The sequence below is a fragment of the Callorhinchus milii genome, unplaced genomic scaffold, assembly GCF_018977255.1.
Source record: "Callorhinchus milii isolate IMCB2004 unplaced genomic scaffold, IMCB_Cmil_1.0 Scaffold4, whole genome shotgun sequence".
In the NCBI taxonomy this organism is placed as follows: Eukaryota; Metazoa; Chordata; class Chondrichthyes; order Chimaeriformes; family Callorhinchidae; genus Callorhinchus; species Callorhinchus milii.
Window position 1 is genome coordinate 78,899,841 of NW_024704745.1, and position 25,478 is coordinate 78,925,318.

At 44.5% G+C, this 25,478-nt stretch overlaps 1 protein-coding gene across 1 annotated transcript in view; it reads left to right on the forward strand.

Annotated features, from left to right (window-relative positions):
• Positions 1-14,581, forward strand: part of shox (short stature homeobox) — a 26,123-nt gene extending 11,542 nt beyond the window's left edge. Inside the window, exons 3-5 of the mRNA XM_042334397.1 lie at positions 2,395-2,452; positions 3,378-3,466; positions 14,140-14,581. Coding sequence (XP_042190331.1) covers positions 2,395-2,452; positions 3,378-3,466; positions 14,140-14,391 — 399 coding nt within the window. The 3' untranslated portion in view covers positions 14,392-14,581. The remainder of the gene's footprint in view (positions 1-2,394; positions 2,453-3,377; positions 3,467-14,139) is intronic.
• Positions 14,582-25,478: the final 10,897 nt, after the last annotated feature.

Consider the following 25,478-nt stretch of genomic DNA (forward strand, 5'->3'; position numbering starts at 1 on the left):
ATATTAAGGCGTAAACCCCCTCTCTTTCCCTCCCCCCACCCCATAAAGTTATTAATAATAATAATAAAGATGACTACATGTGGAAACTACATTACGCAGTTGAGTCGATTATAATTTGGTGTGAACAGTCAATTGGTGTGAAAGCGTTTCAAAACAATCTCGAGTAATAAACCTATGAGAGTAATAATAGTAATGATAATAATAATTATAATCCCTGCATTTGATACAGGATCTTATCGCACAAATCGATTCCTTTCTTAAGAATAACTCCTCTCCCGTATTCCCCCAAATATATATATATATATGAGTATATATTTAGAAATAGAGTAATATCATTTCTTTCTCTTTTTGAGGGGGGGTTTGATTTCCATTAGCGACAGTGAGTAATGAGATTTAATTTAAACCTCGCGCTATGAAAACCAAAATATATTAAGGTGTAATTCGATTGCCTTCTCTGCCCTCTCATAAGTCTAAATTACACAGTGACAGATGTCTACTCCGCGTTTGTGAACACCACAGAACAGGTTAACAACTCCTACAAACAACCCCATCGGTAGAGTTAAGCCTAAATGCCCCCCCCCTCCCCCCCTCTCTCCCCTCTCTCTCCCCTATCTCTCTCCCCCTCTCTCTCCTCCCCCGCGCTCCCCCTCTCTCTCCCCCTCTCTCTCTCTCCCCCTTCTCTCCCCCTCTCTCTCTCTCCCCTCTCTCCCCCTCTCTCTCCCCCTCTCTCCCCTCTCTCTCCCCTCTCTCTCCCCTCTCTCTCCCCTTCTCTCCCCCTCTCTCTCCCCCCTCTCTCTCTCTCCCGTTAAACGTTGTAATATACTCGAGTGATGTTATTTATTTACTAACCAACAAGTCAATTTATCTTTGGCATTTTCCCTTCTCCATCTCCCCCTCTCTCTCCATCTCCCCCTCTCTCTCCCTCTCTCTCTCCCCCTCTCTCCCCCTCTCTCTCCCTCTCTCCTCCTCTCTCTCCCTCTCCCTCTCTCTCTGTCTGTCTGTCTTTTACATTATTAAATGAATGAAACTCTCTCTCTCTCTCACACACGCTCTCACACTCAGTCTCTCTCTCAGTTCCCAGTCTCTCTCTCACACTCAGTTTCTCTCTCTCCATCACAAGCTCACCCACACTCAGTCTCTCTCTCTCTCTCTCTCTCTCTCTCTCTCCATCACAAGCTCACCCACACTCAGTCTCTCTCTCTCTCCATCACAAGCTCACCCACACTCAGTCTCTCTCTCTCTCCATCACAAGCTCACCCACACTCAGTCTCTCTCTCTCTCCATCACAAGCTCACCCACACTCAGTCTCTCTCTCTCTCTCTCTCCATCACAAGCTCACCCACACTCAGTCTCTCTCTCTCTCCATCACAAGCTCACCCACACTCAGTCTCTCTCTCTCTCCATCACAAGCTCACCCACACTCAGTCTCTCTCTCTCTCCATCACAAGCTCACCCACACTCAGTCTCTCTCTCTCTCTCCATCACAAGCTCACCCACACTCAGTCTCTCTCTCTCTCCATCACAAGCTCACCCACACTCAGTCTCTCTCTCTCTCCATCACAAGCTCACTCACACTCAGTCTCTCTCTCTCTCTCTCCATCACAAGCTCACCCACACTCAGTCTCTCTCTCTCTCTCCATCACAAGCTCACCCACACTCAGTCTCTCTCTCTCTCTCTCTCTCCATCACAAGCTCACCCACACTCAGTCTCTCTCTCTCTCTCTCTCCATCACAAGCTCACCCACACTCAGTCTCTCTCTCTCTCTCTCTCTCCATCACAAGCTCACCCACACTCAGTCTCTCTCTCTCTCTCTCTCCATCACAAGCTCACCCACACTCAGTCTCTCTCTCTCTCTCTCTCTCTCTCCATCACAAGCTCACCCACACTCAGTCTCTCTCTCTCTCTCTCTCTCCATCACAAGCTCACCCACACTCAGTCTCTCTCTCTCTCTCTCCATCACAAGCTCACCCACACTCAGTCTCTCTCTCTCTCTCTCTCTCTCCATCACAAGCTCACCCACACTCAGTCTCTCTCTCTCTCTCTCTCCATCACAAGCTCACCCACACTCAGTCTCTCTCTCACTCTCTCTCTCTCCATCACAAGCTCACCCACACTCAGTCTCTCTCTCTCTCTCTCTCACACACATTCTCTTTCATTCTCCCTGGTTATATATATATATTATATATATATATATATTAGATTACACGTTTCTACGGCACATTAGCTGTGTGAGAGCGAACCATTGCTTCCCTCATTTGTCTTCCTCAAGTGACAAACTGAATAAAAAGTAAAGTTTATTGATTATTGTGCCTGCCTGATTTTAATTTTCCTTTCTCTCTCTCTCTCTCTCTCTCTCTTTCTCTCCCTCTTTCTCTCTCTTTTTCTCTCCCCAGGTCTGGTTTCAAAACAGACGAGCGAAATGTCGAAAACAAGAAAATCAAATGCACAAAGGTATAATTTTTCCTCTCCCTCCCCTCATTATTATTATTATTAGAAAATAACTATAATCCCCTCACCTCACACACAGACACACACCACTCAAAGTGGAATAGGATCTCTTGAGTTTCATATCCTCTCGTTAAAAGCCACAGAAGAAAAATCTATGCGATATAATAACAGTAATTATAATATAATACTCCAGTGAAAAAAAATCTAACATCCCCCCAAAAAATATGTAAAGGTTAATGGTTCAGAGGAGTGTTAAAGTAAAAAAACAATTGAGTGAGATAAATAACGTTTGCAACTGGCTCAACACATACTGTTGAGCCCTTTCTGCCCTTTAAACCCTTAACAAATCCCTTTAAAATGCGCTTTGCAACGATATGAAGCATCGAATAGAGATTCCAGTCATTGCAAATGGGATTTTCCTCTGCACAGGCCTTTATGTAAAAATAGTTTTTTTCCCCTCCACCCCCTCTCCTTAAATTATTTCAAGCAATGAAACAAAAATTGGATTGCTGTAACACAGGGATTATTATTATTTTCCGCGCTGTGGGGGGGGGGGCACCTCCAAATTATACCGCAATTGCAAGCAAAAAGAATAATAATTTGGTCGCTCAATCCACGACTGTTTTCTGACCAAATTGTCACCGCTGCGCGCAATTGGCTGCTGCATTTCGTCAGTTCGCTTTACAATATCTTCTGTGAAGCGCTTTGAGACGTCTCAATCACGTGAGTTGGGCGCTATATTAAATTCAAAAGTTATTATTATTATTAATATTATTAATAAGCTCTCCAGGACGCTACCCAGCATGAAGAGCGCTATGTAAATGCAAGTTGTTGTTGTTCTTGTCTGTGCGCTGTCTGTCTGTTTCCAGCTTGTCTGTTGGGTTTTCCCTACGTCCATACTGATATTTTCCTTCCTCGTTGTCACCAGGAGTTATACTGGGCTCGGGAAGCCACATGGACGCCTGTAGAGTTGCTCCGTACGTCAACATGGGTGCTTTAAGGATGCCCTTTCAACAGGTAATTTTCCCCCAGTGCAGAGTTATGTGTGAATTCTTTGATTTGTACATAAAGGAGTCCAGTAACATTGTGGTTAGAGCCCTCGCCTAACAAGCGAGAACACCCGGGTTTGATTCCCGGGCAGGGAAAAACATTGGGCACATTTCCTTACTCCACACGCCTCTGTTTCCCAGCAGTAAGTAGGAACCTGGTTGTTAGTCGATTGGCGGATCGCTTTTCTGGGGACAATAATTCCTTCAAAATAAATTAAAATAATTTGGTCACTCGATCCCTGATTGTGCGACGCTGCTATTTATTATTATTATTATTATTATTAAAAAATCCACAAACGAGACAAAATTAGGAATCTGAGACCCTAATTTTTGCCCAGTTTGAGCCTGTAAAGACCGTTTATTTTGATTCTGGTGAAACCATCTTTAATTCAGTCTTAATCTTGAAGCCTGTTGGTTTTCATTAAGAATTGGGAGGAACAGGGAGCTTCCAGATTGGGAATGGCTTTTAAGAATTTAGCTGCATTTTTCTGCCAGATTTTACATCTAAAAAATAATACTAATAATCCTTGCATTTGATACAGCGCCTCAGCACATCTTCGAGACGTCTAAAGTGCTTCACAGAATATACTGTAAAGTGAATTGACTGTATATTTTGTGGGCGAAACGCAGTGGCCAATTGCGCACAACAGCGTTCCCACAAGCGGTTGTGGATTGAGTTATCAAATTATTTTAATTACATTTTTTTTAAGGGATTATTACTCCCGGAAATGCTATCTGCCTATCCTCTAACAATTCTACTTACTGCCAAAAAAGAGGCGTGTGGAGTAAGGAAGCTTGCCTGAAGTTTTAAGAGGAAACCCATTGCCTTAAGGCTTTTGGAAAATGCTTAAAAATCACTCTTAATATTTAGAAGTCGCTTTCCTGCAGTTTTCCACTGGGTTCTCATCACACAGAGGATATCAAAATCCTGGTCCTCACCTTCAAAGCCCTCAAGGGCTTGCTCCCCCTGACGTCTGTGACCTCCTAACCTCCTACCATCCTGCTCGCTCCCTCTGCCCAGTGGGTTCCAGCCTGCTTCACGTCCCCCGCCTCGCCCGCCCCACCTCTGCCACTCTGCCCCCACCCTCTGGAACTCGATCCCGCAGTCCCTCCGCCTCGCCCCCTCCCTCGCCTCCTTCAAGACCCATCTCAAGACCCTCCTCTTTGACCGTGCTTTCGATCACCCTGCTTCCCCTCTCTGCCCTCCATCCTCCCCCAACTCTGACCCTCAGCTCGGGTCCGAAACACTGACTGTCTTTGGACTTCCTCCTGACATGAAAAGTGCCATACACATGTAATTATGTTGTTGTTGTTCTGAATAAGGAAAATGGAATTTCAGATGAGGTATGAATCTTAAGAATTCTTTGCAATCATTGGGGGAAAAATAAAATAATAACAATCTGGTCACTCAATCCACGGCTGTTTGTGGGACGCTGCTGTGCGCGATTGGCTGCCGCGTTTCGCCCACAAACTACGCAGTTAATTCACTTTGCAGTAAATTCTGTGAAGCGCTTTGAGATGTTTCAAAGACACGATAAGGCGCAATATCATATATCAAATACAAGAATTATTATTATTATTACTACGGTGGCTTTAAATTGGCTGGCAATGTTGGTAAGATTGAGACCAAGGAGAATTTCAGAGTCCCTGGCCATTGGGCAATGATGTTCTTTATAGCAGGTGAAAAACAAGTCATCCAGGTCACAGTTTGTTGTCTTGTGATTGCTCCCATTGCCTTACGCACTGCAAACATCAAGGCCTAACACACACTTTTTGCCTGTGTGTGAGAGGCACAGAATTTCCTGTTTGCTTCAATAGAGACGTCTTCAAGATGGGAAAGGAGTGAGAGTGCAGAGGGTTGGCTTTTAAATGCTAAGACTTTGATTCCCTAGTCATTACAACGCGATTCACCAAGATTGAGAGCTTTGACTTATTTTAGAGCAATTTCGCAGTGTGAACTGTTACTGTACTGCACCCAAATCCACCGCCTTCAAACACACACTACACACACAAACACACACACACACAAACACACACACATACACAAACTCACACGTTCAAGACTGAGATTGATAAATTTCTAAAGGATAGAGGGATTAAGGGATATGGGCATAAAGCGGGCAGATGGAGTTAGGTTAGAAGATCAGCCATGATCTTATTGAATGGCGGGACAGGCTCGAAGGGCTGAATGGCCTACTCCTGCTCCTAATTCCTATGTTCCTATGTTCCTACAAACACACACACAAGCACTCACTCACGTGCGTATAAACTGTAACCATTTAATTAAATCAAACAACCTGATGCTGTGAAAATGGAGTCCTGTAGCTCAGTGGTTAGAGCATTCGCTTTGCAAGCGACAGACCTGAGTTCAATTCCAGGCAGAGGGCGAAACCTTGGGCAAGTTTCCTTACTCCACACAGAGCCTAATAATAATCCCTCCAAAACCCAAAACAATAATAAATTGGTCATTTTCAATCTACAACTGTTTGTGGGACATTGCTGTGCGCAATTGGCTGCCGCGTTCGCCCACAAATATACAGTCAATTCACTTTACAGTGTGTTCTGTGAAGCGCTTTGGGACGTCCTCCCGACGTGAAAAGCGCTATATCAAATGCAAGGATTATTATTATTATTATTATTATTAAAATGCACAATTTCCTTCCTGAAAAACATGACTGCACAATAATTATAATAATAATAATCCTTGCATTTGATACCGCGTATTATCAAGCCTTCGAGACGCCTCAAAGCACTTCGATAAAAATATTCAACCGCAAAATATACTTGACCCCCCAAAAATACATTCACAACAAATTTCAGGGTGAACTACTGCAAGCAAATGCACTTACAGCCTTGGCAGGGGGAAAAATGTGAAGGGTGGGGAAAGAAAACAGATTTATATACAAGAGCACGTTTTTTCAGGTCAAATCCTGATTGAACCCAGACTGCAGTGTAAGGGGACTAAATTAGAATAGCATAACATCTGTATCACGTATGCTTTCAGCCTGATAAATATTCTGTGCAACGCTCTACTTGTACTATAGCTTGTACAGTAGCCTTCAGAATAACGTCCAACTCAATATACAACAACAACAACAAGTTCTGGGATATCTCCTTGCTCTAAACTGAACTCTGAACCGTGGAGTGGTTAGAGCCTCGCCTCGCAAGCGAGAGGACCCGGGTTCGATTCCCGGGCAGGAAGAAACCTTAGGCAAGTTTCCTTACTCCACACACCTCTGTTTACCTTGCAATGAGTAGGTACCCGGTTGTTAGTCGATTTGGCAAATCGTTTTTCTGAGGGTAATAATCCCTGAAAAAAAATAATAATAATTTGGTCATTCAATCCACGACTGTTTGTGGGACACCTCTGTGCGCAATTGGCTGCTGAGTTGCATCCACAAAATATACAGTCAATCCACTTTACAATCTATTCTGTGAAGCGCTTTGAGATGTCTCAAACGACATGATCATTTATTTATTTATTTATTTATTTATCACTACATCATGTGCAAGGATTATTATTATTAGAAACTGTTTTGTGCAAAGTTAGAGTGTTTTTTTTACGTGGACCAAATCAAACCGCAACAACAACAACTTACATTTACATAGTGCCCCTCACACAGGGTAACGTCCCAGTGGTGGAGCACAATACTGAGTTGGGGGGAGCTGGGAGGTCACCTTAGGCACTGTCGAAGAGGAAGGTCTTCAGGAGCGACCTGAAGACGGGGAAGGAGGTGGGAAGGCAGAGGGATTGAAGAAGAGGGTTCCAGTGTTTCATGACGTAGTGCCTGAAAGTGCTGCTTCCGATGGTGGAACAGAGGGCACGAGGGACATGCAGGAGGTCAGAACCAGTCAAGCAGAGGTAGTGGGTAGGGGAGTAAGCAGGTCAGAGAGGCCGGGAGGTGCCAGGGCATGAAGGGATTTGAAGTTGAGCGTGAGGAACCTCAGGAGAGGAGAGAGAATGGACAGTAATATTCTTTACATTTGGGATCACCTCCTTTCACTTCAGGAGGATGTCCCAAAGTGCTTCAAAGGGTTCTTCTGTGAAGTGCGGTGACTGTGCGTGTGATGTGTACGAAAGCAGCAGCCAATTTGCACCCAAGGGAGTCCTGCAAAAAGCCATAAAGTGAACGGCCAACTTTTATTTGGGGGAATTGTTGACAATTGTCCAGGACATCATTGCTCAGTCCAAGAATTTTTGTAGATGCTGTGCTGTATTATATATCATAACACATATGATGCTCATATTTCATGTGTCTAACCTGGCTTTTGAGGGTGGGGTGTGGGGAGAGAGAACGGAAAAGCTGTTCTCTTTCCAACGGGATATAATATTTCAAAAATACTAATCCTTGCATTTGTTATATAGCGCATGTCACGTTCAGAGGAGGTCTCAAAGCGCTTCGCAGGATTTACCTTGAATTGGAGCGACTGTATTTGTAGGCGAAATCGGCAGCCGATTTGCACACAGCAACATTCCCACACGCAGCCATGATGTGAGCGACCAATTTTATTTGGGGGATTGTTGGCCAGGACACCGGGAGAGAGAAACTCATTTCTTTTTTCGAATAGCGCCACGGGATCATTAACATCACCTGAGTTTAATGTCTCAATGCGTTAAACTGTCAGCCTGTTTCTGTGGATGTTAAAGATTCTATGACACTACTCAAAAAGAGAAGGGAATTTCTCTCTCCGGATGTCCTGACTGACAATCTCCCAAATGGTGAAAATTTGTCCTTCACATCATGTCTGTTTGCAGGATATTGCTGTGTGTAAATTGTCTACAAAATACACCAGTTACTGCACTTTGCAATAAAATTACATAAAGGGTTTTGACATATCAAACTGACATGAAAGGCGCTGTATTAAATTTAAGTTTTTTTTTATTAAGTGGAGTCCTGTAGCTCAGTGGTTAGAGCACTCTCCTCGCAGGCGAGAGATCTGGGTTTGATTCCTAGGCAGGGCGAAATGTTAGGCAAGTTTCTTACTCCACACGCCTCTGTTTACCAGCAGTAAGTAAATACCCAGTTGTTAAACGATTGTTAGATCGCTTTTCCTGGGAATAATAATTCCTTCCAAAAAATAATAATAAATTGGTTACTTCAATCCACGACTGTTTGTGGGACATTGCTGTGCGCAATTGGCTGTCGCATTTCGCCCACAAATATACAGTGAGTTCACTTTACAGTATATTCTGTAAAGCGCTTTGAGACGTCAAGAAGACGTGAAAAGCGCTATATCAAATGCAAGGATTATTATTATATTCTGTGAAGCGCTTTGAGTCGTCGCGAGGAAGTGATAATGCGCTGTGTCAAATGCAAGGATTAGTATTATTGTTCATTATTGACTCAAAATCAAAGACTGTATTTAACAATGTCACCAATTGTGAAACATTCTAAAACTTTAGACCAAAGGAGTGAACCCAGGCCCAGGTGGGATCTATCTGAACAGAATTCCTAATTATAATATATATTATATATAACATATGCAAAGGATAATCATTTTAAAGCAAAGCACATCCAGCTGGAAAAGTTGGTCTGCAGAGATGTGGTGAATATTCTCTGGGCACAAGTGCATGTTTTGAGAAAAGGAGATGGATAATAATAATATTAATAATCCTTGAATTTGATATAACATCTTATCGTGTTCTTGAGACATCTCAAAGAAAACTAAAGGTGGCAGAACGGAATAGCGAGAGAGAATAGGTCAAAGAGGGGTAAGAAGCTCAGTAAAGAAGATAGGGCAGCAGAGAGTAGGGGAAATTGTAAGAAATTAAAACCGCTGTATCTGAATGCACGAAGCATTCGGAATAAGATTGATGAATTAACGGCACAGGTAGATACAACTAGGTATGATCTAGTAGCCATTACTGAGACATGGTTACCGGGAGATCTAGGGTGGGAGTTAAATATTCCGGGGTTTTCAGCTTACAGGAAGGATAGACAATGTAGAAAACGAGGTGAGAGGGGGGGGGGNTAGCCTTGTTAATAAAGGATGGAATAAAAACAGTAGAGAGGAAGGATTTCAAATCAGATAACCAGGATGTAGAGACGATATAGGTAGAATTATGAAATAACAAGGGGCAGAAAACATTAGTGGGAGTAGTTTATAGACCCCAAACAGTGATCACAGCATAGCGCAGGGTATTAATCAAGAAATTAGAGGAGCGTGTAGCAAAGGTTACACAGCAATAGTGGGTGATTTCAATCTTCACATAGATTGGGAAAACCAAATCGGCAAAAGTAAGGTAGAGGAGGAGTTTATAGAATGTATGAGAGAGAGCCTTCTGGAGCAGTAGCTGAGGAACCAACTGGGGGACAGGCCATCCTAGACCTTGTTTTGTGTAACGAAACAGGACTAGTTCGGTAATATAGATATTAAGGCTCCTCCGTGGCAGAGTGATCATAACATGATAGAATTTAGTATTAAGTTAGAGACTGATGTAGGCAAATCCGAAGCAAGGGTCTTAAATTTAAATAAAGCTAACTTTGCAGGTATGAGGGAAGAATTAGCCAAAATAGACTGGGGAATTAGATTAATTGATATGACAATAGACCAACAATGGCAAACGTTTAAAGATGTAGTGCATAATTCTCAGCGGTCACATATTCCCTTGAGGAATAAGAGTACCACAGGGAAAGCAGTCCATCCGTGGCTAACTCGAGCAGTTAGAGAAAGTATAAAACTAAAAGAAAAGGCCTATAAAACTGCCAAAAAGAGTAGAAAACCTGAGGACTGGGAGTGTTTCAGAGACCAACAAAGGAAAACCAAAAAGCTCATTAAGAGTGAGAAAATAGATTATGAGGGCAAGCTAGCGAGGAACAGTAAGAGAGATTGTAAGAGTTATTATAATTACATTAAGAGGAATAGGCTAGCAAAAGTAAATGTGGGTCCATTACAGATAGAAACCGGAGGAATTATAATGGCGGATAAGAATATGGCAGAGTCCCTAAATAAATACTTTGCTTCTGTCTTCATGTTGGAAGACACAAGAAGTTTACCAGAAATAGAAATGAACCAAGGGGCTAATGATAGGGAAACTTACAATTGCAAAGAATTGGTGCGAGGGAATTTGTTGGCATTAAAAAGTGACAAGTCCCCTGGACCTGATGGTTTGCATCCTAGGGTTTTAAAAGAGGTCGCTCATGAGATAGTGGAGGCCTTGTGTCTGATCTTCCAAAATTCTTTGGATTCTGGAACAGTTCCCATTGATTGGAAGATCGCAAACGTCACACCACTATTTAAGAAGGGCGGGAGAGAAAAGATGGGGAACTATAGACCAGTCAGTCTGACATCTGTGGTAGGAAAAATTCTGGAATCCTTAATTAAGGATGTCGTAGTGGGATACTTAGAGGACCACAATATGATTAGATAGAGTCAACATGGCTTTACAAAAGGGAAGTCACGCTTAACAAATCTTTTAGATTTTTTTGAGGACATATCAAGTAGATTAGATAGGGGGGAGTCAGTGAATGTAGTTTATTTAGATTTCCAAAAGGCTTCGATAAGGTGCCACATAAAAGGTTGATCCACAAGATTAGGGCCCATGGAATTAAGGCGAATATATCAGCATGGATTAAAGAATGGCTAACGGGAAGAAAACAAAGAGTAGGGATAAACGGGTCCTTCTCAGATTGGTGGGATGTGACTAGTGGAGTGCCACAAGGATCAGTTCTTGGGACTCAAATATTTACAGTCTACATCAACGATCTAGATGAGGACATTGAATTGAATGAGAAAAATTGAACTTAATTTTTGCCCACAAATATACGGTCAATTCACTTTACGGTCTATTCTGTGAAGCACTTTGAGATGTCAAGAAGATGTGAAAAGTGCTATATCAAATGCAAGGATTATTATTATTATATTATTATATTATTATTAATATATCTAACTTCGCGGATGACACTAAACTAGCAGGAAAGTAAACACCGAGGATGACATTAAAAAAATGCAACGAGATATAGATAGGCCGGGGGAGTGGGCAAATAGGTGGCAGATGAAATATAATGAAGGGAAGTGTGAAGTTACCCACCTCGGTGGCAAAAACAGTAGATTATTTTTTAGAAGGGGAGAGACGAGATAGTGTTAGCGTTCAGAGGGACTTGGGTGTCCTTGTACACCAGTCACAGAAAGTTAGTTTGCAGGTACAGCAGCAATTAGGAAGCTAACGGTATGTTGGCAGTTGTTACAAAAGGGTTAGAATATAAGAGTAGGGAAGTCTTGCTGCAACAGTATAGGGCCACGGTGAGGCCGCACCTGGAATACTGTGTGCAGTTCTGGTCTCCTTAGTTAAGAAAGGATGTACTCGCCTCGGAGGGGGTACAACATAGATTCACTAGGCTGGTACCTGGGATGAGGGGGATGAGCTATGAGGATAGGTTGAGCAATTTAGGCCCATATTCTCTCGAATATAGAAGAACGAGAGGTGATCTTATAAAAACCTATAAGATTATTAAGGGGCACGACAGAATAGATAGTGGAAGACTTTTTCCCCTGGTTGGAGAAACTATAACCAGGGGTCACAGTCTTAAAATTAGGGGTAAGCCCTTTCGCACTGAGTTGAGGAACAACTTCTTCACTCAGAGGGTCGTGAATTTATGGAATTCTCTGCCCCAAAGGGCTGTAGATGCTCAGTCCTTGAACATATTCAAGACTGAGATTGATATCTTTTCTTGTGGATAAAGGGATTAAGGAATATGGGAATAAAGCGGGTAGGTGGAGTTAGAATAGATCAGTCATGATCTTATTGAATGGCGGGGCAGTTAGAGGGGCCCAATGGCCTACTCCTGCTCCTAATTCTTATGTTACTTATGTTCTTATGTTCAAAGGGCTTCACAGAATATATTGTAAAATGGATTGATTGTGCATTTTTGCGGGTGAAACGGGGCTGCCAATCGCGCACAGCAGTGTCTCACAAACAGCCGTGGATTGAGTGACCAATTTTTTTATTTTTTGGATGGATTATTACCCACAGAAAGCGATCCGCCAATCGACTAATAACCAGGTTCCTACTTACTGCTAAGTAAACCAAACGTGTGGTTTAACAACAACAACAACAAGATTCCATTTATAAAACGCTACGTCAAGGACTCCAACGTGCCAGTTTAAGGAAACTTGCCCAATGTTTCACCATCCTGTGCGCAATTGGCTGCCACGTTTCGCCCACAAAATGCACAGTCAATCCACTTTCCAGTATGTTCTGTGAAGCGCTTTGGGACATCTCAAATATCAAACAGAAGGATTATTATTACACAATTGAAACTTTCTGGTTCCCTCCTCAAAGTGTAACTCTGTACAGGATAGAGTGTGCCACGAGCAGTGATTACAGTTTTGGAGACAGTGAAGCCGGGCTCAATCAAGAAATATTTTGATGCTTTAGTGCGTGGATGTTAAGGTTCTGGCAGAATAAAAATTAAATGAGTCAAAGGGTCTTCTTCATCCAAACCAGTTTTGAGATCTTGTACAGTAAACCTCACATAAATCGTATCAGTTGGGACCATATACTTAGTATTAATTTTGCAAAGTATGAGTCATGTCAAACTTATAGATAACGAGAAATTCAATGGGATTTGGGCACGTGTACGCCTAAGGCGACCTTATCATTCATGCAGATCAGACTATTGTGAGTATTATTAACAATAATGATCTTTACATTTGATATATAGCACCTTTCACATCTGGCGCATGTCGGAAAATGCTCCAGTGACTGCGGGTTTTATAGGCAAACACTCCAACCAATTTGCGCACATCAATGTCCCACAAACAGTCATGAAGTCTATGGCCAATTTTATCTGGGAGATTGTTGGTCAGGACACTGGGAGATAGAAACTCTCTGTGGATCCCATAGTGTATGGCGCTCATTTCACAAGCAAGAGGACCCGGGTTCAGTTCCCGGACCGGATGAAATATTAAGCAAGTTTCCTTACTCTACATGTCTCTGCTGAAATAGCAGTGAGTAGGGACCAGTTGTTAGTCAATTGGTGGATTGCTTTCTGGGGTTAATTACTGACCCACCTGCCAGAGGAAATATTTTCTCCTTATTTACTCTATCCCCAAAACATTTGGTCATTCAATCCATACAATTGGCTGCCACGTTTCTTCCACAAAATATACAGTCAATTCACTTCAAGGTATATTCTGTGAAGCTGTTTGGGACATCTCAACGATGTGATAAGGTGCTATATCAAATGCAAGGATGATTATTATTAATAATAAACTCCCTTCTCCTGTTGATCTCCTGTGATATGCTGGAGACAATGTGGGTTGTGGTTGAAGTGTTTGCAGGTTAGAGGAACATAGCAACAGGAGTAGCCCACACACCCCCTCGAGCCTGTCCGCCATTCTACAAGACCATGGCTGATTTGTACCTCAACTCCAATTACCCACCTTTTCCCCATAGCCCTTGATCCCATGACCTAACAAATATATATCCACCTCAGTCTTGAAAATGTGAATGGATCCAGCCATTAATCCACAGCCTTTTTTGGTGGTGGGGGGGGGGAGAGAGTTCCAGGTTCCCACTGGCCCCTGATTTCACTCCTAAATGGTCCGGCTCTAATTCTAAGATGATGCCTTGTCCTGGATCGCGGCTGATGTGAACCTCAACTCCAATTACGCTCCCTCCCTCCCTCTCGCCCGCAGGTACAAGCTCAGCTGCAACTGGACGGAGTAGCCCACGCCCACCCCCACCTGCACCATCACCTGGCCGCCCACGCCCCCTACCTGATGTTCCCCCCGCCCCCCTTCGGCTTGCCCATCGCCTCCATCGCGGAATCGGCATCGGCGGCAGCAGCAGCAGCAGCCGCCGCCGCCGTGAAGACCAGCAGCAAGAACTCGAGCATCGCCGACCTGCGGCTCAAGGCCAGGAAACACGCCGAGGCCCTGGGGCTCTGACAATCACCATCAGCGGGTCCTCCTCACCATCCCTACCAGCCTCCAGCACAGTGTGCAGGTCCCGCCACGGGCGAGCAGTGCCAGGCATGGCAGCTCCAGAAACTCTTGTACCAATGTCAGCTGCACTACATGATGCAAATGCAAGATCCCAATAGCATGGCAGGGCTTCAGGGGCCCTTTTGAACAGCCAAACTACCAGTCACCGTCCCCTCCTCTCCTCCCTTCCTCCACCTCCAAACGACTCCCAATGGACAAGCGAGAGAAGTTGCACTCGCGTCTCGAAGGAGAACAAGTGAATGTTAAGGGCCGTGGTCCGTGGGGGAGGGATTGTGAGTGTATGTGTGAGTGTGTGTGTGTGGGGTGGGAGGGGGTTGTGGGTGGAGGGGAGTTGGGGTGGGCGGGGGAGTTAATGCATGCGACTATTTTGTCTTGAATGGTTCCTTTTCTCAACGATATTGTGGACTACGTCACTTTGCAAAGGTCCGCAGTGGGTCTTGGGAGCGAGACGGACACATTGGCACATCAGCAACAGAAGTGGACGGGACCCTTTGTGTGTGACCCTTTCGTGTGTATGCACCGAAATGCACACTCGTGTGTTCATCACGCACACACATGCAGAAATACATGATTGAGATCCATGTGATTAGGTTGGTTTGGTGGTGTGTGTGTGTGTGTGGTGGGGGTGGGTTAAGCGTTTATTTTTTACCCTGGTAGCGATCTGGAGAATCATTCAACTTGACAACTTGCCTTTCGTCGCAAGGAGAGGGGGTTTGGGAAGATGGAAAGACACTTATCCATTTTTTCAGGACTTGGTGTGCTGGTTTCAGAGACGTTCACCACGGAAAAAGAAAGGAGAAGACAGAAAGAGTGAGAAAGACAGTGAGAAAGAGAGAGAAAACGACTTGGGGCTGGTCTCCATTGCTATCTATAAGAGAAGTGAAATGAACCGAATTGTGAATTAATGTTTAACTTGCTACCATAGTGTGGTATCAAACTCCGCTCTTCCAAGCGACAAAAGACTGATCGCTGCGTAAAGAACAGCTTGCCAAATTTACGGAAACGACATCCAACCCAACTACTACACAGTGACGTCCCAGTGTTAAAACGAAGAACGAGGGAGAAAGTGGCCATTTTAGTTTCTTTGGAGGCGAATAATTGGTGAGAATTACAGAAAAGCAGCAATAATTTTTTTTCTTCCCTATGTTTTTTTTTCTCCTCTCCTCTCACGAACTCGCTCGCTTTATTCGGCGATGAAAACTACAGACGTGCTTTCGTTTCCACTGTCGCTGTTATTAGTTCGGACGGCAAAAGTCGCTTGGAACTCGTGTGATGGACGGATTGGACGGGGAAAAATATCCGGAGTCGAAACTTTGCATCCAATATTTTTTAAAGGAAAAGAAAATTGTTTACAATAATTGATGGGGGTGGTTTGGGGGGGGGGGGTGGGAGGGGTGGTGGGTGGGAAATGTAAGGAAATACGACACAAAAACAACAACAGAACGGTGAAATAACAGTGTTTTTTTTGTTATGAACACAAATCTATATGAATTAACGGGTACAGAGTAGAATAGACAGTTCTCGATGTTGGGAGTGGCTAGGTACAAGGTTCAAGCCTACGGTATTTAAGTGTTAATGATAACGGCGTGTCATTGCTTTAAAATGAAACACGCAGTTGACGTGCAGTAAAGTGCAATACTGTATATATCAGAACACACGACTTTTCGTGAGTAAACAGAGAGAAAAGGGATGGGTGAGCACCTTTGCCTTCTAGGCACAAAAGCTGGTGTGTTGCCTTACCACCGCCAAATTGTTAGACTAGTTTCTCTTGAGGGCAATTGCTCGGTGCATCAGATGATATCTTAAAGATGAAAAATAAATACACACAAGGATGTAAACCTTAAAGGATTTGTTTCCGGGGTGGCGGGAGGGGGGAGAAGTGGGGGGGGGGGTCTAAGGTGGGGGCGGGGGGGAACGTGTGGAGGAGAAATTGATAACGTGCCATAATCTCTTGGAGCTAAGCTCTGTAAAACGTGTAAACCACCACTTTCTAAGAAAAATGCCGAAATAATGGTCAAATTGTAAAGGTGAACATACTTTTATCACATGCCTATTGCTCATGTTTCTTTGGAGATGCCTGTAGACCGGATTTCTCTCTGCGTGGTTATAACCCAATGATCTTGAGTGTCTCTCTTCCCTCCCCCTCTCCCTCCACTCATTCCCCCCCGCCCACCCCCACCCCGCCCTCTACCCACCGCACTCAGTCCCCTCCTTTATTTATTTCTTGTACTTGCAAATTTTATAAATGTGATATATTTTATTATGTTGTGCGCGGAATTTGTCGCCTAGCTTTTGCATTTATTTTTGTATTTCTTTATTTTTTTCTTCTTCGAATCTTGCTTTGCAAACTTCCGGATGATAGGTTGTGGTTGATTACTTTTGCATTCTTCATCGCGTTAAAGTGGAGCAAGTTGGAGTTTACATTAAAAAAAAGTGAAAAAAACTCATTTCAGGGATGCAGAGAAAATAATAATAATAATGATGATGATGATGATGATGATTATGATAACCCACCCACCCCCCCTTCTCCCTCACTCCCCCATCATTACCTCTCCTTTGTTTCTTTGTTCGTTCGTTCGTTCGTTCGATCGTTCGTTCGTTCGTTCGTTCGTTCGTTCCCTCCCTCCCTCCCTCCCTCCCTCCCTCCCTCCCTCCCTCCCTCCCTCCCTCATCTCCCTCAATCCCTCCCCCCCTCCCCTCCCTTATCCTTCTCTTCTCTGAACAGTGAGCAACTTTGTCCACTGACGAGAGAACCGAGGAACTGGAGGCCGGAGTCTTAAACCTGAGGCTAAACCGTTTAGAAGTAAAATAAGGAAACATTTTTTCACACCGTGTGGGATTCCCTCCCCCCCAGAAGGCGGTGGAGTCAATGCAAATAGATAAATTCTTGATAGACGGGATATGGAGAGAGGTCCTTATGTCCTTTCCTGCCTTGTTAGCTCCCTTCATATCGTGTAGGGTCCTGGAGTGCTTCAGAGTGGCACAGTCTGACAACGAGCCAGGGGGGAGAGGGAGGGGGGAGGCGACCGTAAGATGATCAAAAAGGAAGGTCTTTAAGTAGGATTTGAAGATGAGGAGAGAGGGGGTAAGGCGGAAGGATTGAGGGAGAGAGTTCCAGAGTTTGGGGGAAAGTGGTGGGACAGGTTGGATGGTCCGAAAGACAAATTCCTGTTGACGTGTCCCTATGTTTCTATGTTCTTCCTTCCTTCCCTCGTCCCTCGCCCCTCCATGACTGCTCTTTCCCTCCCCTCCCCTCTCCTCTCCCCGTCCCCTCCCTCACCAGCGCACCCAGAAATAAAAACATTTGTAAGTTAAACACAGGTACTCGAGCGGTACTGAACCAGTCAATTGTATTCCTTTTTGTGATTATCTGCAAGCATGCCTACACATTCTGAGTTACAACACAGTTCTATAACTTAAGAGTCCAGAGTGTATTTTGTTGGCTCGCCAATATTATAAATGTACACCATGTACATGTGAAGTTGAAAAAAAATAAAATTAAAAATATTTGTATAATGTGGCGTAATGACCCTTCAGCCCCTTTTGTTATTGGCTCTCGCCAACCTGCGCCTAATACTCTCCTGAATTTTTTGAACTCATCGTCCAGGCTGACATTCCAACGCAGCGGTGGGGGAGCGCTGAAATGCTGGAGATGCTGTCCGTCGAGTGAGACGTTAAACCGAGGTCCCGTATGTGCCTGTTCAGATGGATGTTAAATATCCCGAGGCACTACTGGAAAAGAGAAGGGAGTTTCTTCCAGTATTCTGGCCAATAACCCCCAGATAAAATGGGTCATTCACTTCACGGCTGTTTGTGGGGACATTGCCGTGTGCAAATCGGCTGCCACATTCGCCTACAAAATACACAGTAACTACACTTGGCAGAAAACCCTGCGAAGCGCTTTGAAACACCTCTACCACGTGAAAGACGCGATATCAAATGTAAGGATTGTGGAAACTGTCATGTATTGATTAGAGCACTCGCCTCGCAAGCGAAGAGACCTGGGTTTGATTCCCAAGCGGGACAAAACATTAGGCGATTTCTTACTCCACACCCCTCTGTTTACCAGCAGTAAGTAGGAACCCGGTTGTTAGATGATTGGGGAAATCACGTTTCCGGGGATAATAATCCCTCTCAAAAAANTAATAATAATTTGGTCACTCAATCCACGACTGTTTGTGGGACGCTGCTGTGCGCAATTGACTGCCGTGTTTCGCCCACAAAATATACAGTCAACTCACTTTTCAGTATATTCCGTGAAGGGCTTTGAAACGTCTCGAAGTAATAAGGCGCTATATCAAATGCAAGGATTGTTATTATTATTAAGGATTATTTATATATTTATTAAGGATTGTTAATATTACTGTTGAGGAATATTATTATTACATTTTTAAGGATTATTTTATATTTATATACACATAGTGAGTTTTGCAAAGGATAAGGTTATAACCAGAGCTGCCTGAACCATGGACTGTTTGAGGCTTTTATATAAAAAAAAGATTCTCGTCAGCAAAAAAGAAATTCGACTCATGCGGATCGCTTGCCAACACTTAACATTCAACAGAACCTTTCAAATCGCTCCATTTATCTTATGTTAACGGGCTGTAAAATGCCATTCAATTGATATCCTTTCAAATCATTTGCTGACAAAATAAGAAAAAAAAGTATTGACTTGCAGGAAAAACACAGTTGCAGTCATTAAATAATAATAATCCTTGCATTTGATATAGGGCCTTTCATGTCGGCAGGACGTCTCAAAGGATTTGACTGTCAAGCGAAGTGACTGTGTATTTTGTAAGTGAATGCTGCAATCAATTGGCACGCTGCAATGTCTGACAAACAGCACATCAAGTGAACGGCCAATTTTATCTATGGGATTTTTGACCAGGACACCAGGGCAAACTCCCTTCTCTTGGGTAAGATGGGATCTTTAATGTCCACCTGAACAGGTGGACGGGACCTTGTGGTTTGCCTGGATCATGTGAATTCAGAACCCCGACGCGGGGCTTGAATGCACAACCTTTCGACTCGGAGGTGAGAGTGCTACTTACTGTCCTTGGTCGCCTCCTCTTCAACATCTTTATGCTCCCTCTTGGTGACATCATCCGCAGACATGGGGTCAACTTCCACATATATGCGGATGACACCCAACTCTCCTTCTCTGCCTCCAGCCTCGACTCCAGGACCACTGCTGTCCTGACAGAATGTCTGTCAGACATCAAGTCCTGGATGAGAGATAACTTTCTTCAGTTGAATGTCAACAAGACCGAGGCTCTCCTAATTGGCTCCCGTCAGCACCTCCTCACCTCAGGCACTGACAGCATTACCATCCATGGTTGCACACTCCACCTCACTGAGCCAGTCCAGAACCTTGGGGTCTTGTTTGACTTTCTACTATCCTTCCACCTCACATCTGTGCCATGAACGCACATGACCCCATCTGCGCCATGACCCCATGCCTTTCTACCCCACATCTGCGCCGTGGAGTCCTGTAGCTCAGTGGTTAGAGCACTCGCCTTGCAAGTGAGACACCTGGGTTCAATTCCAGGCAGAGTGAGACCTTGGGCAAGTTTCCTTACTCCACACAGAGCCTAATAATAATCCCTCCAAAACAGAAGAGTAATAAATTGGTCATTTTCATTCCATGACTGTTTGTGGGACGCTGCTGTGCGCAATTGGCCGCCGCGTTATGCCCACAAATATACAGTCAATTCACTTTACAGTCTATTCTGTGAAGTGCTTTGAGACGTTGAGAAGACGTGAAAAGTGCTATATTAAATGCAAGGGTTATTATTATTGTGATGACCTGCCTTGCCCCACCTCCACAACATCACCCAGCTCTGCAACCTTCTACCCCCTACCATCCTGCCCACTCCCTCTGCTCAGCCTGCTTCACATCTCTCTCTTCACTTGCCCCACCATTGGCGGGCGGGCTTTCTGCCACTCTGCCTCTACCCTCTGGAACTCCATCTCGCAGTCCCTCCACCTTGCCCCCTCCGTTGCCTCCTTCATGACGCCTCTCAAGACCTTCCTCTTCGACTGTGCTTTCGATCACCCTGCTTCCCCCCTGCCCTCTACCCTCCCCGACCCTGACCCCCAGCTCGGGTCCGAAACTCTGACTGTCCAGCGCCTTGGGATGTCCTCCTGACGTGAAAGGCGCTATCCAAATGTAATTTTGTTGTTGTTGTTGTCGCTGAGCCAAGCTGACAGCTTCAATGAAAACGTATGCTCTAATAAAACAATCCTTACTTTCAACATGGTGCCTCTTTATGTTTGGAGGTTGTCCCAAAGCGCTTACTATCAAGTGTAGTGACTGTTTATTATGTAGGCGAATGCATCGGTCCTGAAGTGACTGACCAATTTTATCTGGGGGAATGTTGGCCAGGACACCTTGGCTGTAGAATTTTTCACCAAAGCCAACTTGAGTTAGTTTATTTAGGGCCATATTGAGACCTGTTCAAGACCCTTCACAGCCTTACCCCTCCCTATCTCTGTGACATGCTAACACCATATAAACCTATCCGCTCCCTCTGCTCAGCAGGCTCCAGTCTGCTCCACATCCCCTGCCCGGCTAACACCAATGCCTTGGGATGTCCTCCCGACGTGACTGTTAGGTGCAGTGACTGTGTGTTGTGTGGGCAAGTGTTAAGGACAATAAGTATAACGTTCTTCTAGCAGGGTCACGTGCCGGAGAGCTTTAAATGTTATTATGTTAAGGACACCATGCTGCTATCCAAAAAGAGATGTGAGTTAGTCCAGCTGTCCTGGGCAACAATACAGATAACATCTATGGGACTTTACTGTGTACAAATTGACTTCCACGTTCGTCCACGAAATACAACAGCAACAATTTGCATTTATATAGCGCCCCTCATGCAGGCTAAGCGTCCCACAGTGGCGGAGCACGACTCCGAGCTGGGGAGTAAGCGGTCATTTGTTTATAGGAATTTGCTGTGAAGCGCATTGAGGTGTTTCATCAACCTGATCAGGCACTGTGGTCAAATAAAAGGATTATAAATGATGGAACCAGCCTTCAAAATCATTTACGTTCAACAGTAATGAAGTACAGACTGTACCTGATCAGTCCAGCCCTTCGTTTAATTGCTGGATTGACCTTCTGAACAGCGTGCGCTTTCAGCCACTACGTCCCAAAGCTTTGGAACTCTCTCCCCAAATCCCTCTGCCTTACGCCCTCTTTTAGATCACAACTGAAGACCTTCCTCTTCGACCTTGCTTATGGTAACCCCCCATCTCCCCCTTGGCTTGGTGTCAGGCTCCGCCATTGCTAAGTGTTCCGAGACACTGTCCCAAGTTGTTGTTGTTGTGTACAGGACAGGAAGAATACGAGACAATTTGGGAGTCAGTAGGTTCAGCCAAGAAAGTGGAGGTAACAGACAACAAAGCCAACAAGTCACAAAAGCCTTTCCATTTGAGCCACTTCCTTCTGCTGCAAAATAAGTGTTGAATTGTAATGTAATGTAATAATCTTTGTTTGATGCAGTGCCTTGTCACATCGTTAAATGGACTCAAAGCGCTTTGCACGATTTTCCTGTAAAATGTAGTGACTGTGTGTCTTCTTGGCAAACACGGCAGCCAAGTTGCATGCAGTGGTGTCCCCGTAAAAGGCCATAAATTATATTTTAATGGTGGAGAACATTGGAAGTCGTGAACCGATTGGTGCCACTTACTTGCATGTGTCATGTGAACAAATATTCACTGCCGTACGGAAGAAAGAGAGACGGTTATTTTTGGTGAGCAGAAAAGTTTGTGGAGTCCTGTAGCTCAGTGGTTAGAGCACTCGCCTCGCAAGCGAGAGACCTGGGTTCGATTCCCGGGCAGGGAGAAACCTTGGGCAAGTTTCCTTACTCCACACGCTTGATAGTAATCCCTCAAGAAAGAAAACACAACAAAAAAATAATAAATTGGTCACTTTAATCCACGACTGTTTGTCCTCGGTACGTCTCAAAGCGCTTCACAGAATAGGCTGTAAAGAGAATTGACTGTATATTTTGTGGGTGAAATGTGGCAACCAATTACCCACAGCAGTCGTGGATTGAGTGACCTTTTTTTGAAGGGATTGTTACCTCTAGAAAAGCATCCGCTGATTGACTAACACGCAGTTTCCTACTTACTGCTGGATTTCAGATGCTGGAATGAGATGTTAAAATGGGTTAACAGCAAATAGAGAACTCCAGTGATTGTAAGAACAACCATTATCTCTTTCCCCCTCCCTCTCCCCCCACCTCAACACCCAGCCCCCCACCACCGCCCCTCTCCCACACACACACACACACACACAAACACACGCACAATTTCGCCACCATTTCCATTTGCAACACAATCACATTCAATCCCCTTATTTATTTTTCTTTTCTGGGCCTAAACGCGATTGCAGAGACAGTATCAAAAATAATAAGTTGTGCATTTTCCGAACTGGGTCATATTTCATAAACGCGAAGCAATTAGCTTCGATTTGCTGCGTGTTATAGGGAAATAATCTAATGTCGTGAAATCTGAAGGCAATTTGGGAACCTGGATCGATATGGCTTCACTGTAGAAAATATTGAAGTTATATTTGAAAGGGAAAGAGATGGAGAGGTGGGGAAGTGGGGAGATGGGAAAACATAAGATCAGACGATGGCTCAGACGGCTTGTGATATAACCCAATTGATGCTTACATAATTCTCAAGTTACTCTCGCCTCTGAGTCAGAACTTTGCTGTTTCAAGCCCCATGTCGGGACTTTGAGCTCACAAATCTAGGCTGACGCTCCAGTGCAGTGCTGGAGGAAGACTGCATTGTCGGAGGTGCCATCCTTCGGATGAGATGTTAAGTCAAGGTCCTGTCTGCCTGTTCAGGCGGATGATAAAGCTGCCACGGGAATGCTTGAAATGACAGAGTCCTGTAGTGCAGTGGTTAGAGCGCTCGCCTCACACCCAGGTTCGATTCCCAGGCAGGGCAAAACCTTAGAGGGGTTTCCTTACTCTACACACCTCTGTTTACCGAGTAGTAAGTAGAAACCCGGTTGTTAGTCAATTGGCAGATCACTTTCCAGGGGTACGAATCCCATTTTTAAAAAAAAATTTGGTCACTCAATCCACGACTGTTTGTGGGACGCTGCTGTGCGCGATTGGCTGTCGCGTTTCACCCACAAAATACGGTGAATTCACTTTACAGTATATTCTGAGAAGTGCTTTAAGACGTCTCAACGATGTAATGAGTTACTATATTAAATGCGAGGATTATTATTCTTATTATAAATGTGCCATGGCACCGCTTGAAAAGAGAAGGGAGTTTCTCTCGGTGTCCTGGCCAACAATGTGTGGAAATTGGTTGCCATGTTTCGCCTACAAAACACACAATGTAGTTTACTATATATCCTTGTAGAGCACTCGGAGACATGCTCATACCAGGCAAGGTATTATTCCAAATACAACACCACCAACAAAATTACATTTGTAAAGCGCCTTTCACTTCGAGAGGACGTCCCAAGGAGCTGAACAGTCAGGGATCAGGATCCGAGCGTGGAGGGGCAGGGTTGGGATGAGGGAGGGCAGAGGGGGTAGGAGGGCAGCTGAAGGCACGGTCGAAAAGGAGGGTCTTGGGTCGTGCCTTGAAGGAGGCAAGAGAGGGAGCGAGGGGAAGGGGTTGTGGGATGGAGTTCCAAAGAATGGGGGCAGAGAGGCTGAAAGCCCGGCCGCTGATGCTAGGGCGGGTAGGGCGGGAGACTGGAGCAGGCCAGAGCCTGCTGGGCGGAGGGAGCGGACAGCCTGACAGGGGGTCAGCAGATCAGAGATGTAGGAGGGGGCAACGCCGTGGAGGGCCTTGGAAGTGAGGACAAGGATTTTGAATTCTATCCTCTGAGGGATGGGGAGCCAGAGGAGCCGGGAGAGGGTGGGGGTGATGGGGTCACGGAGCCTGGTGTGGGAGAGGACACGAGCTGCTGAGTTCTGGATGATCTGCAGCTTGTGGAGGGAAGAGTTGGGGAGGCCGACAAGGAGGGAGTGTCCGTAGTCGGGTCTTGAGGTGATGAATGCGTGTATGAGGTTTTGGCGGCCTGAGGGGTGAGGCAGTGGTAGAGTTGGGCAATGTTGTGGAGTTGGGGGAAGGCAGAGCGGGTCATGGCACGGATATAATAATAATAATAATAATAATAATAATAATAACACTAATAATAATAATAATAATAATAATAATAATAATAATAATAATAATAATAATCCTTGCATTCGTTACGTAAATCCCTCATCTGAGGCCAGAGCCATAAACACACAAAGGCACCGCCATCAGAGTTTGCTTCAACCCCGTAATGTTCCATCCCCTCCCCCCNACTGTGGGCTAACAACACAACCAGCACTTCTCACCAACTTCTCTCAGTATTGTTTGTGTATTGTTTGTGTATTGTATTGTGTATTATAGGATGTGTGTATGTGTAGATGTGTGATGTGTATACGTGTGATGTGTATATGTGTGTATGTGTATATGTGTGTGTATTGGGGGTATTTATGAGTGTGTTGGGGTGTATATGCATGTATTGGGGTGTATATGTGTATATTGGGGTGTATATATGTGTATTGGGGTGTATTTGTGTATATAGGGGTGTATATGTTTGTATTGGGGTGTATATAATAATAATAATAATAATCCTTGCATTTGATATAGCGCTTTTCACGTCGGGAGGACGTCCCAAAGCGCTTCACAGAACACACTGTAAAGTGAATTGACTGTATATTTGTGGGCGAACGCGGCAGCCAATTGCGCACAGCAATGTCCCACAAACAGTTGTAGATTGAAAATGACCAATTTATTATTGTTTTTGGTTTTGGAGGGATTATTATTAGGCTGTGTGTGGAGTAAGGAAACTTGCCCAAGGTTTCGCCCTCTGCCTGGAATTGAACTCAGGTCTGTCGCTTGCAAAGCGAGTGCTCTAACCACTGAGCTACAGGGCTCCACAAATATGGGGGAGAAAGGACAGTTGAGGGTCGAACAAGACACCCAGGTTCCTGACTGAATACAAGAATTATTATTACT